We start from the raw sequence: 17,500 nt of genomic DNA on the forward strand, positions 1-17,500 counted from the left end.
GAAACATTAATCCATTGACAAATATCCCTTGTCAAATTTCTATTTCTTAATTCAATATTATAACAGAAATTAACAATGAAATAAATTTTAAATTGCAAATTTTCTCTCTCTCTCTCTCTCTCTTTCTCTCTCTGTCTCTGTCTCTCTTTTGTTTCATAACAATTCTAGCCACCCTCTTCGAAGGGTCGTAGATGATCTCGAAAAAGTTGGAAAGACTACTACGTCTCGTAAGGGTTGCCGTTCCTCTTGCTAGAACGGTAAAGCCGATCGAACGAGGTTGCTTGCACGCGCGGTGTAAATGAAAAGACAACATCGTGAATATAGAAAGAGAAAGAGAGAAGGATGCTGAAGTACTGAGAAGAACGATCGTTCCTAAAGCCAAACGAAAATATAACAAAGGGCTAACGCGTAACCCTGGTGGTGCACGATGATGCACGCGTGCCGTGTGCCTCGTCGCATCGAACCGTTTCTTCTTTTCTCTCGTCGCCTTTCTACGATGAGTCATACGTCATAGTCGGCATTACTCGACAACCATCACCATCACCATCACCATCGGCCCACCAACACCACCCTGCTATTTAATCATCGTTAGTGCCGCACGAACGCCAGACAAGGAAGTGGATTACGCTTCGCAATTTATTTCGCGCCTTTTCAAAGCCTTGCCCGCGCAGCAACATCACCGTTTAACGTTTAATATATTTTCTTTCTTTTACACTTCTATGTTTTTGATTTATTTCACGTTAAATCGATCATTAAGTATCAGCCTCTAATGTTCCTCGTACCTATCTCGGATCTAATAATACCGTAAAGTATTATAGCTTATTAATTGAATAGTATATTAGGATATCTTCTTCTTCTTTTTCTTTTTTTTGTTTTTCTTTCTTTCCTTCCTTCTCACGATCCACAAAATTATCATCCTTATTTTTTGTCATTTTAAATCGTGCATAATTTAATTCCGTAATTGAGAATAATTATGTTGGAATTTAAATCAATGTCCATTCAATATTTATATTTATTTATTTATATTTTATATCTTATATTTGAACCCTTTTCCATTTGTCAAAACGATTAATTTCATAAAACATTGAATGGAGAAATGTGACGTAACAATATTAATTGCTTTTTAAAGTTCCCTTTAAAATATAAATTCAAATAAACATTGAAGTATTTTTAAAGACCTTGTTGTTGCATTTGAATTGTATTATTGCAACGATTTACATCCAGAGTAAAGAAGTTAATCAGAGATTGCCTTCTGAAATAAATTATTTTTTAATTCAATGATCCCAAAAAAAGGAAAAAAAAAAAAAGAAAAGAAAAAAAAAGAAAACAAAAAAATTGTCATTTAATGGTATTAAATAACGAAAATTAAGGAAATCTATTATGAATATAAAAAGTGAGGACTCCGTCAAATGCATTGAACAAATTTAAACAAATTAATTTTAAACAAAATAAACAAATTTTAAACAAATTCAAGAAACGATATTAATCGATTTGACTTGTGAACGATTCATTTAAATTTTATTTATATATCCATTTATATTAATTCTAAAAATCATAATGATATTATATTTTCAAAATCATAATGATTATCATATATGAGTGCAAACTTATAACACGTATTAATGGGAAAGTGGAGGGAGAGACGGGGTGGAGGGTCAAATAGATAAAAATAGTTCATCCAAAAAGAATATTTTATTGAAAAGATATATGCTTTTAAAGATATTTATAATTTATTTCCATTCGTCGAATTAGTGATTGCCGTACTCTTTCTATTTTTGTTTTTTTTTTTTTGTTATTCTTCTTTGAACTTTTATTTATGGGGGGTCACGCAGAAAAATTTACTTTGTAAAAATACAATAAAAATTCAGAAGATGAATTTTGAGGACGTATTTAAAATTTATTTACTATGCAATTTAAATATTAGAAAGAGTTCGACAATAATTAATTCAACGTATGAAAGTCTGCATTCTTGCAGACAGAGAAAGAAAGAGAGAGAGAGAGAGAGAGAAATTATCGAATATATTTTATAATTATCACAATAAATCATAGATATTTTTAAAAGTATATATCCTTTCAATAAAACATTTTTGGACTTAAATTAATGTGAACTATTTTCATCTATTTGACCTCAGTAATATATAATATAAATTTGATCCTAAATCCTTTTATAATAACCTATATCTGTATCTATATATGTCGAGCATAAAAAAATAATTAAAAAAAAGTCAACTCGAAATTCAATCGATTTTCTACAATTAAAGAATCCCGTTTTTTTTTTTGTTCCTTTTCTTTCTTTCTTTTTTTCTTTTCTTTCTCCATTCAATTCCTTCTCTTCCATTACGATTTTGGCCAGCTGACGAAGAGAAAAAAATCTTCGTCCTAATAGAAGAGACTCCTGCCAGTTCCAACGTAGAACGCCTCTGGCTCTCCTTTATCTTTCTCTTTCTATCTTCCCTTCTCTCGATCTTATACCTACTTACACGAGAGATTCGTCCTGTCATCGGCGAGCGAAATGCGAATTGCATAGGAATGACTTGGAAATTTGCCGGGGGCATCGAAGATATCCACCGATGGTTAACCTCGGTATCGGGAGCAGGAATTATGTTCGAGATAGGATCTCCAGTTCTCTGTCTCTCTTTCACCCTCTCCATTTCCTCTTCCATCGTACAACCCTCCCCCTCCCTCGCTACCCCTTGCAAACCCAAGCCACCTCCTCTCAAGCGACGTCATCTCATTCGACGTAATCGTTTTGCGAATCGCAATTAACGGGATATCCAAATATCCATTTAATAGAATCGAGAATAGAAATCGTATCAAGAACGACGTAATAATATCCCATCTGAGTATGGCTCTGTGGTCGCCGTAGATATGTACCTATATATCTTTCTAAGGTATACATGTATGTATATATCTATCCCATACATATCAATGTACATACGTATAAGGTACGTATATAGATAGATAGATAGGATGTATGTACGTATAATAGTGTCCGGAGATTTCTTGCTGGAATAACATTTATTTCAATTAATTCCCTTTCCGAATGGTCCCTGAGAACTCGGTGATTCTCTATCGTTCCTTGAAAACACGTTTTCGTTCCTCGTTGATTAAACGTCGACCTTAGAAAAACGTATAGCGTTTCGTCCACAGTACGGAAACTTACGGGAATAATATTCTGGAACTATGTATGATGAAAAACCATTTAGATGAGAAATAACGTGTTAACGTAACGTTATAAGAATAATATACCTATCCGTATAAATGTGCAGATTTGTGTACATGTATGTGTGTGTGTAGAGAGAGAGAGAGAGAGAGAGAGAGAGAGTTTGCCTATAATAGAGAATGGTGTTATGAATCAACGATAAAATCATTGTTGAAAGACAATGTTGAAAAACAAATCACTGTTGAAAGACAAGTTTATTTCTTTTTTCTTTCTTTTCCCTTAATTTTTTTATTTTTTTCATATTTTTCATACTTTTTTTTTTTTCTTTTGTTCCTTCGTTCGAAAAGGATTCCCAATAAAAACTCGTGTTTACATCGCGAGTCATAGTAGAGTTGGCCGTACGGAGTAATGTTTACGTACGAGCGATTGTTGTTCGATGGTTTTATTTTTCTCGCTTGAAAAAGGTACACGAAAAGGGAAATTGAAAAAGGTATATGAGATGATTCGGATTTAATTAATTTAAAATTCAATCAGAGAAACGAGTATCATACGTATATCAATGTTTCTTCCAACGCTTACCACCCATTCATTCTTTATACGATCTTTATGATTGATCATTTTAAAATTTAATAGATATTCTTCGTTCGAATAAAAAAAAAAAAGGAAAGAAAAAAACCAAAGAAAAGAAAAATCATAACTATTACCTTTTTTCTTATACGTAGAACTCGATGAAAATGATAATTAACGAAAGATACGAATAAATTTTTTTTTTCATTTTTATAATATCGCGTATCATTAATTATCATTATTATTTCAAATGATACAACATTCGAACGTAACGATATCGAATAAGGTTCATCTTCGAATGAAACGAGTGTCGAAAATCTCAATTACATCTTTGTACTTGGTTTCTGGAAGGAAGAAAAAAAAAAAAAGAAGAAAAAGAAAAACAAAACAAAAAAAAAAGAAAAACAATGAAGAAAAGAATAAACTGAAATATACCGACGAATCGAACAATGATCTCCCTTATCATAGCAGAGATCACAATCTTGATACGAGACTCTTGGAAAAGTGAAAAACAGGCGTGACGTCTCAACGCCTGAAGGAGTTAAAGCAAATCGACGATGAAGAAAAAAAAGAAGACGAAGACGAAGAAGAAGAAGAAGAAGACGAAGAAGAAGACGAAGAAAAAATGAAGGAATAAAATCGTGGCAGCTCGCGTTCGTCCATTATTAGCATGAGCAGCACGCGATACATGAAGTGTAGAGGCACGCGGTGACTACGTTCGAATGAGCTTGAAAGATATTCAAGAAGAAGAAGCAGAAGAGGAAGATGAAGAAGAAGAAAAAGAAGATGAAGAAGATGAAGAAGAAGAAGAAGAAGAAGAAAATGGTTGACTTTGAAATCGACTGCACTTCCCATCGAGTACACCTCCATCTCTTTCTGATCGTCTTCTCGTCACCACCAACAACCGACACAGCCAAAGGCTGTTCTCGATTACGAAGAGAGACAGACAGAAAGAGAGAGAGAAAGAGAGTATCGTACTTGCTTTCTCTCTCTCTCTCTCTCTCTTGTCTGCCTACCACTCACGCGTACCACCGTAATAGGACTTTAATATTATTTTGTAGTCGATGTAACGTGCACTGGGCGTACACCTCGAACGTAATAACGGTACGAGAATATGCCATTATACCCAGCGTTGATTCCCTCCGAACGATCGTTGGATCCCTTCAAACAACGGAGAGTAATCCTCTCTCTCTCTCACACACACACTCTCTCTCTCTCTCTCTCTCTCTCGTCTCTCTCTCTCTCTGTCTCTATCTGTCTGTCGTCTGTCTATCTCGCTCAGTCTTATTAGAAAGATCTTCCTTCTCTTACTCCATATACGCGTGTGTGTAAGAAAGAGAGAAGATCATCTTCGATGCAACCCCCTGAGGGATGATCGACCACGAATCCCTGTACGATCGATATGTTAAAGGAGAAAGAGAGAGGGAGAGAGAGAGAGAGAGAGAGAGAGAGAGGTTAATACAATAGCTGCCTATCTTCAGTTAGAACTACCGAGATTTGTTCTAAACGACGTAATTGCTATATCGTGCGTTGGCTTCCCTTTACTTCGGAAATACTAGCAAAAGGGGCTAAACAATAGAACGGATCGTGATTAAAGCCAATAGAAATGCTTGAAAATATCCCTTTCGTTTCTTCCATTTTTCTTTCTTCTCGTTTCAATTCAATTTTTCTTTTTTCCTTTTACTAAATCTAAAACTCCGCAGACGATTTAAATTCGTAATAAAAAATAATTGCATTTCTCATGTTGATCTTCATTATCATTTAAACGGAATAATTGTACGAGGATGAACTGACAAAAGAAAAGAAAAGAAAAGGAAGCGAGAAAGAGAGAAAAAATGATTAAAAAATACAAAGATAAAAAAAAAAGAAATATATATATATATATATATATATATATATATATAATTACAGTGCTACGTGTTAACATTAATTAACTTACATCACCTCTTTTCTTTTCTCCCTCTCGTTTCGATATTATTCTTATCGAGGGATTTCTTCTCTTACGGGGGAAAAAAAAAATGAAAAAAAAAATAGAAAAAGAGAAAAAAGGAGAAAGGAAGAAGAAGAAGAAGAAGAAGAAGAAGAAGAATAAAAAAAAAAAAAAAGAAAAGTAGTCCTCGCAAATGGTCCTTCGATTAAGCGCCCAAAAGCGGACGGCGTTGTTTGCGGACGAGCTGCGAATGCTAACAAGAGAATCCTTTTTACGAGACACGTTGCACATCGCGAAAATCCGTTAACTCGTACGGCGCGAAGCCGCAACGCCATCGATGGAATCGAACGTTAAATCGAACAATCTCTGAACCGGCAGCAAAAGCTCTCCGTTACTACCAACGAGTTCGAGTCTTCCATTTAAATTCGTAATTTTATAAATTGCCGGATTTAATCTCGATCGGTCATAACTTAGCTTTTCGTCCCGTCGTTACCGTTTCACCGGCTTAATGCACTCTATTCGACGACGAGGACGACGACGACGACGACGACGACGACAACGACACACCCCTCTACTCTCTTTTTACTCTCTCTCTCTCTCTCTCTCTCTCTCTCTCTCTCTCCTTCTCAGCCCCTTTTTTCATACCCTACGTCTCGATAACCTTTTTTTCTCTCTCATTTTTCGCACTTTTCCCCGTTATTTATCGCCCTCTATTCGCTGCACTCGTCCTTCCTCCATCTCTACCTCCCTCCCTCCCTCCCTCCGTCCCTCCGTCCCGCCATCCCCCAACTGAGAACTTCTGGAAAGCTTCGACAAGCTCTCGATCTTTTCTTTATTTTCTTTTGTTCTTACTTCCATTTTTCCTTTTTGCATTTCTCTTTTTTTCTTTTCTTTTTCTTTCCTTTTTTTCTTTTTTTCTTCTTCTTTTACTTTCAATTTCATACAAGAAAAGTATTCATACGTATGCACATACGCGTTGTAAAACTTTCGTTTCTGATAAAAGATAAGAAAGAAAATAATAAGAATATTCCGTCGAGATACTTGATCACGTTAATCATATCTCAATTATCTATTTTATATTAAAACTGTTAATTAAGTGATATGTATTATCATTGAACGAGATAATAGAAAAAGATTTGAATAGTTTAAGAAACACTTAGATAATGAACTTACAATCGAACGGACAATATTTTCTAGCCTTTATCTTCTTATACCGCAAGAATAAGAGAGACAGAGAGAGAGAGAGAGAGAGAGACAAAGAGAGACTGTTAAATCGGTCTTGGTTCTCTTAATGGACGCTCGGCTTCGATCGATCGGCTTTTACGGGGTTTCAAGCAGCCCCTTTCTTCCTCCCTTCTCTAACCCTTCTCACCGCGAGATGCTGGTGGAACGTTTTCCAAGTAATCCGACCTTGCGCGACAAATGGTAATGGTATACGTCAAGGTGAGAGCATTAACGACCGATGCCACAACGACGACGACTACGACGACGACTACGACGACTACGACTACGACTCTTCAGCTTCTCCGACGTCGTATAATACTCTACAACGGAATTCGATCGGACGAATTAGTCTCTCTTCAAGAAGTCGAGAATTTCTCTACGAAACGAAACGTATAGACAGAGAAAGAAAGAAGGAGAATAAAAGAGAATGAGAGAAATAGAGAGAGAGAGAGAGAGAGAGAGAGAGAGAGAGAGAGAGAGAGAGAGATGGAAAGAGATCATACAATAAAAAAGTTAATCCATTAAAGAAAGAAAGAAGGACGGTTAAAAATGAAAGAGGGGAAAGGTAATAGAGATAGAGAGGGAAAAAAGGGGAAGGTAGTAGGTGGATAAGAATCAGAGGGGAAAAAGAAGTGGGGAGGGGAATAAGGTTGGTTCATAAAAGTCGCGAAAAGAATATAACTCTGAAATAGACGAAACGATTTTTTTTTCTTTCTTTCTTCCTTTCTTTCTTTCTTTCTTTCTCTTTTTCTTTTTTTCTTTCTTTCTTACCTTTCCTATCTTATTCGAAGAAAATGAAAGAACAAGAGTGCAAGAGCCTAACTATCTCCGAACACTTGCCCAATCCTCCCATCCACCTCCTTCACCTCTTTCTCCTTCTTTTCCTCCTCCTACCCATTCGCCTCCCTTCATCCCCCTACTTCATCCCCTTCATCCCCCTTCATCCATCGTCGCCATCGTCACCGTTCTTTGGTCCCATGTTTTCCTCGTAATAGTACGTCACTTTTCTTTTTCTTTCTCTTTTTCCTTTCCTTCACGAAAATTCGACGCTTGTACAAACTAATTTTTCGCGAGCGTGTTAATGGACACACATACACACACACACACACACACACACACACACACACACACACACACACACATATATATATGTATTTATTCTATGTATGTGTATGTATGTATTTATTCTATGTGTGTATATACATGTAAGTAGGTGTACGTATATGCGTGGGCTGTATGTAAAAAGGGGTTAGTAAAGGAAGGGATGAAAAAAGAAAAAGCAAAGGAAAAAAAAAAAAAAAAAAGAGAGAAAGAAACGGAAGGGAGAAGAAAAAATAAAATGAATAAAAGCTCAGCGGCTACTAGCAAATGGAAAAAAGACGAACAGCATGAAAGGTATCGTGCTTTTCTGCGCGTGGCTATTTGCTCGGTGCGCAGTAGACTAAAGTAAAGTCGTGAACGAAGCCAGGATGAGAGAGAGAGAGAGAGAGAGAGAGAGAGAGGGAGGGAGAGAGAGAGAGAGTAAAAGGAAAGACGAGACGATGGGCCGGTCTTCGACGAGCTTCGCCGAGAATTCGGAGAGAATTTCCAAAGGTTAGGAGGGTGAGTGGGAGGAGGGTGAGGACGATAAACGAGGGACTTGGGGCGAGGCGAGTCAAGAACTCAACCCATACGAGTCGACCCTCCTCTTTCCTCGTCTTCCTCATGGATCGAACCAGAGAGAAAGAGAGAGAAAGAGAGAGAGAGAGAGAGAGAGAGAGAAAAGGGATTACGATCGATTTACGTCGAAATCGCTTCGACCGTCGTTCCATAAACGATACCTATGCAAGTCCCCCTCTCGATTCTTCTTCCTCTTGTATCTTCATCTTCCATCTTTCTCTCTCTCTCTCTCTCTCTCTCTCTCTCTCTCTCTCTTTATCTCTCTCTCTCTTTGCCATCCACTTTCCTCGCTTCCTTCGCACGTACAAACTCGCGACCATATCTCTTGGCCTTTAATTACGTCGTTTACACAGCATCTCCCACCCTCTTTTCTCTCTTTCTCTCTTACACTCTCACTCTCACTCTCACTCTCGTTCTCTCTCTCTCTCTCTCTCTCTCTCTCTCTCTCTTTCTCTAACAGCTTCTCGTGTTTAACTTTTTTCGTCGAGCCACCACCCCAGACAAATAAATTTCTACATTGACTTCGGCCCTAGACGCGTATATTCGCGACCGCTTTTAAAGACCGTTATTCCGGTCGCGGAGATAAATGTTTGCGTTGTGCACGTTTCATAGGTATTATTTCGAAATTCGCACCAACGGGATATCTACCTTTCGGCGAATGGTTCTTTTTTTTTTTGGTTTTTTTTTTTTTCTTTTTTTTTTTTTATTCTTTCATCCCTTTTCTTCTCTTTTTTTTTTCTTCTTTTTTGTTTTTTTGCATCACAATATTACGTTCACTTTTATACCTGGCATAACGAGATTGAAAAGTTCTACATATATCGAACGTTTGTATTTAGTAAATGTAAAAATATACCCGCGGAAAGTTTATGCAAAATAAGGAAGAAAAAAGAAAAAGAAAAAAGAATGGGAGTAAAGAATTCTTCAATGTTAAATGTTAATTTTTCATCAATACAAGTTACTCAGAATAATTATCTGTATATATGTAATATATAAAAAAGAAATATATATATATATATATATATATACATATACAATATATTCATATTCTTTTTGAATATTTTCATTTAACAAAAAAAAAAAAAAAAAAGAAAAAAAAAAAATAAAACTAATGAATAAAGTAAAAATTACTTCTTAAACGAAAATCATTATGTATTTGGATTTATTTTCTTAAAAGTTATCATCACCTTTTCGATTGTTCCAAAATTGCTGAGCTACCTAATACATACATAAATACATAAATACATACATACATACATAGCACATACACAGAGACCTTATATAGAATTTATACATATGTAGATATACCAATGAATCTTTTTCGGGACAATGCGAATATCCGACGAATCTCTCGAGAGGAAGCGAGAGAGCGAGAGAGCGAGAGAGAGAGAGAAAGAAAGGGAAATAGATTGATAGATAGAAGGAGAAATCGTTGGAATCATCGATCGACAATACACATACTCCTACCTAACTATCTACCAGTGCTTTAATGCTTCGTGCATTTGGATGATTGCAGTACTACGAGACGAGTTTCGGACGGAACCACAGAATACAAGGGTGGCTGCTGGAGAAACCGCCATGCTAGAATGCGGACCACCCAGAGGTCATCCGGAACCAACCCTCCATTGGAGGCGGAATGGTCACATTATAGACTTGGAAAGCAACAAACGGTGAGTACTACCGAATCATCCATTCTCTGTGTCTCTCTTTCTCTTTCTCTATCACCCTATATATCTTCTCTCTTTCTCTCTCTCTCTCTCTTGAATTTTGATGATCCTATCCATTCCCTACGCATTCCTTAACGATAACCATGTCAGAATACGTGTCCTTCACGTTTTAAAATTAATATGCCTTGAAATTCTATAAAGGAGTAATCAATAAATTCATGTCAATGATTTTCAAGATAAAAATGTCGTTAATGAGAAGGATTAATTATGTCAGATCAAAGTAACTTTTTGTCCATTTCTTCGAATTCTACGATAAATTAAAGACAATTAATTATTTCATTACCGAATTTCAATCGAATCCTTTCTTTTTTTTCTTTTTCTTTTTTTTCTTTTTTTTTTTTTTTTTTTCTTTTTTGCGTAGAACAATCTTCGAATAAAAATATATAGACATATATAACATTCCTTTCATTCACTTTCTTTCATACAAATTTAAAAATTATTTTGTATTATCTCGATCGGCTTTCATTTTAATCATGATACTCGAATAAATTGATTTCATTAGAAAAAGAAAAAGAAAAAAGAAAGAAGGGACAAGGGGGCGAGGGGAAAGGGAGACAAAAGAAAAAGAGAGAGAGAGAGAGAGAAAGAGAGAGAGAGAAAATAAAAATAAAAATAAAAGTATAAATGAAGAAAAAGAAGGGGAGTGGGGTGGGGGGTGGGGGGTAGTAGAGAAGAGAGAAAAAAAAATGTCCATATATAATGAAAGGATTTATCAGTGAAAAAAAATCCGGGATATTATTCGGAGGAAAGCCCGATGGAACGTTAAACTCCGAAAATCAATATCGTCGAAAGTTCCAAAACCCTATCCAATAGAAACAACAAACGGATATATCGAACGGACGATAATTTAGACTCGGAGTAGTATGAATTAAATCCGTTTACGTTTAGCACGCACGTTTCTGACGTGCACGCAGAGACCGAGCGTGCACTGGCAGCAACACCAGCAACACCAGCAACAGCAGCAGCAGCAGCAGCAGCAGCAACAGCATTGCGCGGGCTTGCGCTTAATGCCCGTTCGAAGAGCACGGAGGAAACACGATCTCTCGTCGACAGCGAAATTAACGGGCGCTATAAATTAAAGGGTGTAATCGAGGAGCGATTGATTTAATGCTGCCTCGTCGGCTCTCTCTCTCTCTCCCTCTCTTTCTCTTTCTCTTTCTCTTTCACTCGCACTCTAATGCCTTCGAATCTCTCTCCCAACTCGTTAATTAGTAGTCCGTCCAACGGTGACATTCTACGTGCGTGTTGTGTCCCTCCCCACACCCCCCCCCTTATTCCATCTCACTCATTCATTCTTTCTTTCTCTCTTTCTCTCTTTCTCTTTCTCTCTCTCTCTCTCTCTCTCTCTCTCTCTTTCTCTCACAAAAAGAGAATAATTTCCATTCAATGTTTTTCCATGATAGACCAATCAATCGAAATCAATCTGTCAAATAACTTTTTGTCAAAACTTTCCTTACACTTTCTAGAATTACTCTTGTCGACGGTGGAAACTTGTTGATATCTGACGTAAGGCAAACGGATCAAGGAAAGTATCAGTGCATTGCCGAAAATATGGTCGGAGTTAAGGAATCATCAATTGCGTCGCTCACTGTATATGGTATGGATTATATTATGATTGATATTGTTTTGATTTTCTTCGCTATAGATTTTTGAGATTTGTTTGTTTTTTTTTCTTTTTTTTTTTTTTTTTTTGAGGAAGTATATAAAACTCTTTGAGAATGTTTGATAAATGTAATTGATAAAAATTCAATCCTGTCGTTTTCATAGACGATACAGAATGTTTCGTTATTTTATTATCACAAAATTCTATTTTTCTTTTTAACGAGGAAAAATAATGTGAATATTCATTGAATCATCAAATATATATATATATATATATATATATATATATATATATATATGTATGTATGTATATGTAAAAAAAAAGGTAAAATGATTCACGAAATTAGTCAGTCGAATAGAGTTTCATAATTACGGATAACAAAGTCTATTGTGTTAGATAGAAAACGTTCATTGATTCGTCAGATATAAATTAGAAAAAAAAAAAAAAAGAAAAGAAAAGAAAAGAATAATAGAAAAAAATTGAGATAAATCTTATGATATAAAGATCCTATAGAAAAGAATCTACGATGGAGGCTTGAATATCTTCTGATAATTGGACTCTTCCAAGAAAGTAAACTCGAATTAAATCGATCATTCGTTATTTCAGTGAAACCATACTTCAGTGCCATACCAAGCAATCAAACTATTCTGACGGATCAAACCGCAGAATTTGCTTGTCGAGTGGGTGGTGATCCACAACCAGATATCTTATGGCGTCGTAACGATGGAAAGATGCCGATTGGCCGAGCTCACATTTTGGATGACAAAAGTTTGCGCATCGAAAGGGTAATACCCGAGGATCAAGGAACGTATATATGCGACGCGGAGAACGAAGTTGGCGCTATTTCGGCGAATGCGGTACTCACCGTTCATTGTGAGTATAAATAGATAGAGAAGAGAATCGATTGGTAGGGCTTGACTCATTGTCTCGGAAATAGTTTCTACGGCACCAACAACGACAATGACAACAACAACGACAACGACAACGACAACGAGGACGCGTTCGTTCGCATAATCGAGTCAGATATTTCATTTTTAATCTCTTGCCAACGAGTCATTAGCGTCTTAAGAGATACTAAAAATAAATGGACGCGTTCACAAGACGTCGAAACCGGTATTATGCTAGGCCAAGCCATTGTAGATTTATTACTTCTTTCCTTAATGCATTCTAACAACCGGTCGAAGAATACGAAAGCTTTTGCATACTTAAATGTCACCACGATAACGTTACTTTTTCCTAAACACGATAAATTCGTTGTTTACTGTCATTATAAATTATTATCTTAGTTCGTAGAAAATTAAAAAAAAAAAAAAAAAAAACAAAAAAAGAAGAAAAGAAAAAAACCATTTGTAAATGTTTCAAGTAAATATTATCGTTGATATTAATTGTAATAAATTGTCATTGTGTTTTATCAACAGCGAAGCCGGTGTTCGTCAATTTTCCGAAAGACGAAACGGTTAGTACCGGATCGGATGTATCTTTTTCATGTTCCGCTCGTGGTTCTCCGAAGCCATCGATATTTTGGACCCGCGAGGGCTCTCAGGAGTTGATGTTTCCGGGAAACACTTATCAGGGACGATATACGGTCACTCAGGACGAAAGTTTGCGCATAAAAGGTGTGATAAGGAAAGACGAAGGCCATTACGTCTGTAGCGCCATAAGCCAAGCTGGTGCAAGTACGGCGACTGTCTTCCTTCAGGTAAGTCGACGACACCTGAGCTAAAAGTAATCTAAACGGTGCAACAGTTCTAAAAGATAGTCATAAAAAGTGTAGACAAAGATTTTATTACACCTGTACAAGCTGTTCTTAAATCGTTCTCTCTTATTCGTTTCCTGTTAACAAAGGTGATGTCTGCCGAAGACATACCACCTCCGATAATCGAGTTGGGCCCAGCAAATCAGACACTTCCTGTCAAAAGCGTTGCTACGTTACCTTGTCGTGCTGTTGGTACTCCAACTCCAAAGGTACATTGGCACAAGGACGGTGTTCTTATCCAACTAGGAAATCGTATAACAATGGCCAACAATGGAACTTTGTTCATCGACGACCTTCAAATGAGTGACTCCGGTTTATATACGTGTATTGCAAGCTCAGAATCCGGTAACACATCTTGGTCTGCCACATTGACGGTCAGCACGACGACGACCTTTCACAGAACTCCGGAAATATCGGCATTGCCCCAGAGCCCGAGTAAACCTAGAATTATAAACGCTACCAGTAACTCGGTTACTCTAACATGGAGTCCTGGGAATGAGGGTCAAAGCAAAATCATTGGTTATAACATCGAATATTTCAGTAGCAATTTGAATACCGGTTGGGTTGTCGCAGCTACCGGTGTCATCGACGACACTTACACCGTAAGTATCGCGATAAACATATTTATGTGAATGTATTAAATCGTAACAAAAGTATCTTTTCATTTTTAAACACTGCCAGATAAAGCAAACAACTGCGTGCGAAAGAAACTTTTGTAACTATCTGATATATTCAAAAAGTGCATATGCACTTTTGTAAATTTGATTATGTTTTAACGAATGTTATAAAGTTGTGTGAAAATTTCTTTTATTATTACTATTTATTTCATTCGTAATTCGTGTTTCCATAAATATAATAATAATAATGACGATGATAATGATGACTATGATAAAGATCAACATTTCCTGTTACAGGTAACGGATTTAAAGCCTGACACCAACTATGTGTTCCTCGTGCGTGCCGAGAATAGTCACGGCTTGTCGCTTCCTGGACCGTTGTCCGATGTCGCTCACACGAGTAGCCTTGATCAACGGACGGTACCACAGATAGAATTGATTCGCGCGAGGGATCGGCTTAACAGCGAAATACTGCACTTGAAGGAAGTCCAACCGTTGAGCAGTACCAGCGTTAAAATTATGTGGGACGTAAGTTCGAGATCAAAAGCGGTTACTTGGACAGTGACAAACGTAAATCCCCTTCGTCCGGTTGGATGCGATCCTTGAGCATTTCCCCTTTGTATTTTAGATACTTGGTGCAGCTGATTTAGTCGAGGGTCTTTATATACGTTACCGTGAACTCACCGAGAAGCCAGAATATCGTATGGTAACTGTATTCAATGCCGGTGCAACTAGTTACGTTCTAACCAATTTGGAGAAGTACAAACGATATGAGTTCTTCCTTGTGCCATTTTACAAAACCATAGAAGGGAGACCTAGCAATGTAAAATTGGCTATAACTTTGGAGGATGTGCCATCTAGTGCACCGGAAAATGTTCACGTTGGTATGATCAATATAACTTCGGCGTTTGTAAGATGGTCACCACCACCGAAGAATGCACAGAATGGACAATTGATTGGATATAAAGTGAGATTCTTTCATTTAATTTCACTTTCTTTTATCGTACGATCAATGTTTTCTTTGTAATTTACTTTATTCCGTTTATTTATAGATTCAAATAAAGAGCAATAGCAGCAATAAGATCCTAGGTCAAATGTCACTAAACGCTTCTACCACATCAGTCGTGATCAACAGTCTCTCGACGGGTGGACTTTACACGGCACGCGTAGCTGGCTTAACACGTATTGGATTAGGTCCTTTCTCCAATCCTACTCTCCTAAACATGGATCCAGGTCAATTGACGCAACTTCCACCTCGAACAGATCCGAGTCACGGTAGCGTCTCCATCGTTCGTGAAACTTGGTTCCTGATACTCGTAATTACGATGGTCTTCACAGTCGTGGCTGTTCTCTTGGGTGCTCTTTATGTGAGACGCAGACAGGCGATGAGCAAACAATTAGGTCATTTAAACGTTCCGGTGAGTACGGCAAATGACATATGTCAGCTGAATAAGGACACTTTGTGGTTGGAACGTGGTTGGAGACCGTCGAACACTCTTCAGGGTCCCACCGATAAGGAGTGCGAAACCAAGTTGTTAAATAATCAGCAGATGCTTGCCCCGGGAATCGTCAGCATGGCTGGTTCGGAGTACGCAGAGGTCAACTTAACCACGTTTTACAATTCGAGAAAACAGTTGCAAGCACCACCTGAACCGTATGCTACTACCACGTTATGCGTTGGCAGTCGAAGTCCAGACTCGATGGAAACAAGTGGACAGAAATCAAATTCTAGCGATTCCTGCATGAAACCTGACTATTCCAGTTTGGATTCGAATCAAGAACACAATAAATCAACGATGTCACCCAGCAGCGACAACACTAGCAGCGTGTATACCGACGAGAACGCGGATATACAAAGAAGACCACAGTATAAGATACCCATATCGAACAATCCCCAAAGTGCTGTAAGTACAAGCGGCACGGCATTGCCCAACTGGTGCGACATGATGCCACCTCCGCCGGAACATCCACCACCTTCGGGAACGTTGCTGTCCGGAAGAATGCAGCAACAACAGCAACAACAGCAACAACAACAATCGCAACAACAACAACAACAACAACAACATCATCAGCAACAAGTTTCATTCAGTCCTCATTTAGGCAAGAGGAACATTCAGAATGACTTGGACGGTTCTGGATCGTGCAATTCGCAGAGTCCACCGACACCACCTATCAGAGCAGGCAACAGTTTTAGTTCCTCGCCAACACCTTGGACTGGACAACCTTCGCACGACTTGGCTGCTTACGCGAACATGCAACAGAGTGGAAGATACACCACCCTTCCACCTCAAACCAATCCACCGCCGGTACCCTGTTTCCCTCAAGGCTTCAATCATTACGATTACAAAACTCAAGAGAACGAGTACGAAAGTGGCTCTGTGATTTATGGCCATCACAATGGTCTACCTGACAACTATAGAAATCACGACAACGCTTTCAACCGTATAAATCATGCGAATCCTCATATAGAACATTCGGTCCCCATGACCGATGATATTTACAGACGCAATGATGCGATATTCCGTGGTGATGATCTTTATCAGCAGGAAAACGACGAATGGGATAGAAAATCCTGTGACTCCAATACCCACTCGGACATGTGTTGTTCCTGTTCCGAGTCTAGCTGTCTTTATGCCGATACGATCGAGTACAACAATCAATTCGCGCAATCCGGATGTGTTCACAGTAGAAGCGATTCGAGAAGTAGGGACAACAAGAGCCCACGTAGGAGAAACAACAGAGCTTCATCTCCTGCTTACAGTAGCGACAGTAACTACTCTTGTATTCCACAAAGGCAATGTGGAAGCATCGGTTCGCAGGATAGATCGAGGCATAATCGTTGCAAAGGTAATTAATCTCAGATCATTGTAAAGAAAATTATTTAGTTAAAACTATTATAATAGTTTTTGACGGTCAATGATAAAAAAAAAAAAAAAAAAAAATAAAAGGAGAAAAAACATTTTATCTACACGACTTTAATAAATTTCAATCGCGATCGTCCTAACGTTTCTTTTCCCAAGACATGTCACGGCTCTTTATTTATACGGAAATACGAAAGATGAGACAATGGGGCCCATTCAGGAAGTCGAGTATTCAGTGAACGCCACGTGTAATTGGTAATAATTGGTAATTGGTAGTTTAATTGGTAATTGGTGTAATTTTACTTCAAGATTCGCCCAACCGACTTCGATTGGTTAGTGGTTAATCGCCAAGTGCAGAGTAATAACAAACGTCCTGAATACAAAATAAAGTTTCTA

General features: G+C 37.7%; 1 protein-coding gene across 2 annotated transcripts in view; it reads left to right on the forward strand.

The window, feature by feature from the left end:
* The window catches only part of LOC124423731 (roundabout homolog 2-like), a 206,789-nt gene that overhangs the window by 182,955 nt on the left and 6,334 nt on the right, over window positions 1–17,500 (forward strand). The window contains exons 3-11 of one of the 2 annotated variants that reach the window (XM_046961820.1): window positions 10,057–10,210; window positions 11,734–11,864; window positions 12,477–12,743; window positions 13,289–13,569; window positions 13,716–14,228; window positions 14,541–14,771; window positions 14,872–15,210; window positions 15,296–15,661; window positions 15,746–17,090. In XM_046961820.1, the coding sequence (XP_046817776.1) occupies window positions 10,057–10,210; window positions 11,734–11,864; window positions 12,477–12,743; window positions 13,289–13,569; window positions 13,716–14,228; window positions 14,541–14,771; window positions 14,872–15,210; window positions 15,296–15,661; window positions 15,746–17,090 (3,627 nt within the window). Of the gene's footprint in view, window positions 1–10,056; window positions 10,211–11,733; window positions 11,865–12,476; window positions 12,744–13,288; window positions 13,570–13,715; window positions 14,229–14,540; window positions 14,772–14,871; window positions 15,211–15,295; window positions 17,091–17,500 lie in introns of both variants that reach the window. The other variant, XM_046961819.1, reaches the window with a different exon arrangement.

Source organism: Vespa crabro, chromosome 4 (genome assembly GCF_910589235.1).
Source record: "Vespa crabro chromosome 4, iyVesCrab1.2, whole genome shotgun sequence".
Taxonomy (NCBI): Eukaryota; Metazoa; Arthropoda; class Insecta; order Hymenoptera; family Vespidae; genus Vespa; species Vespa crabro.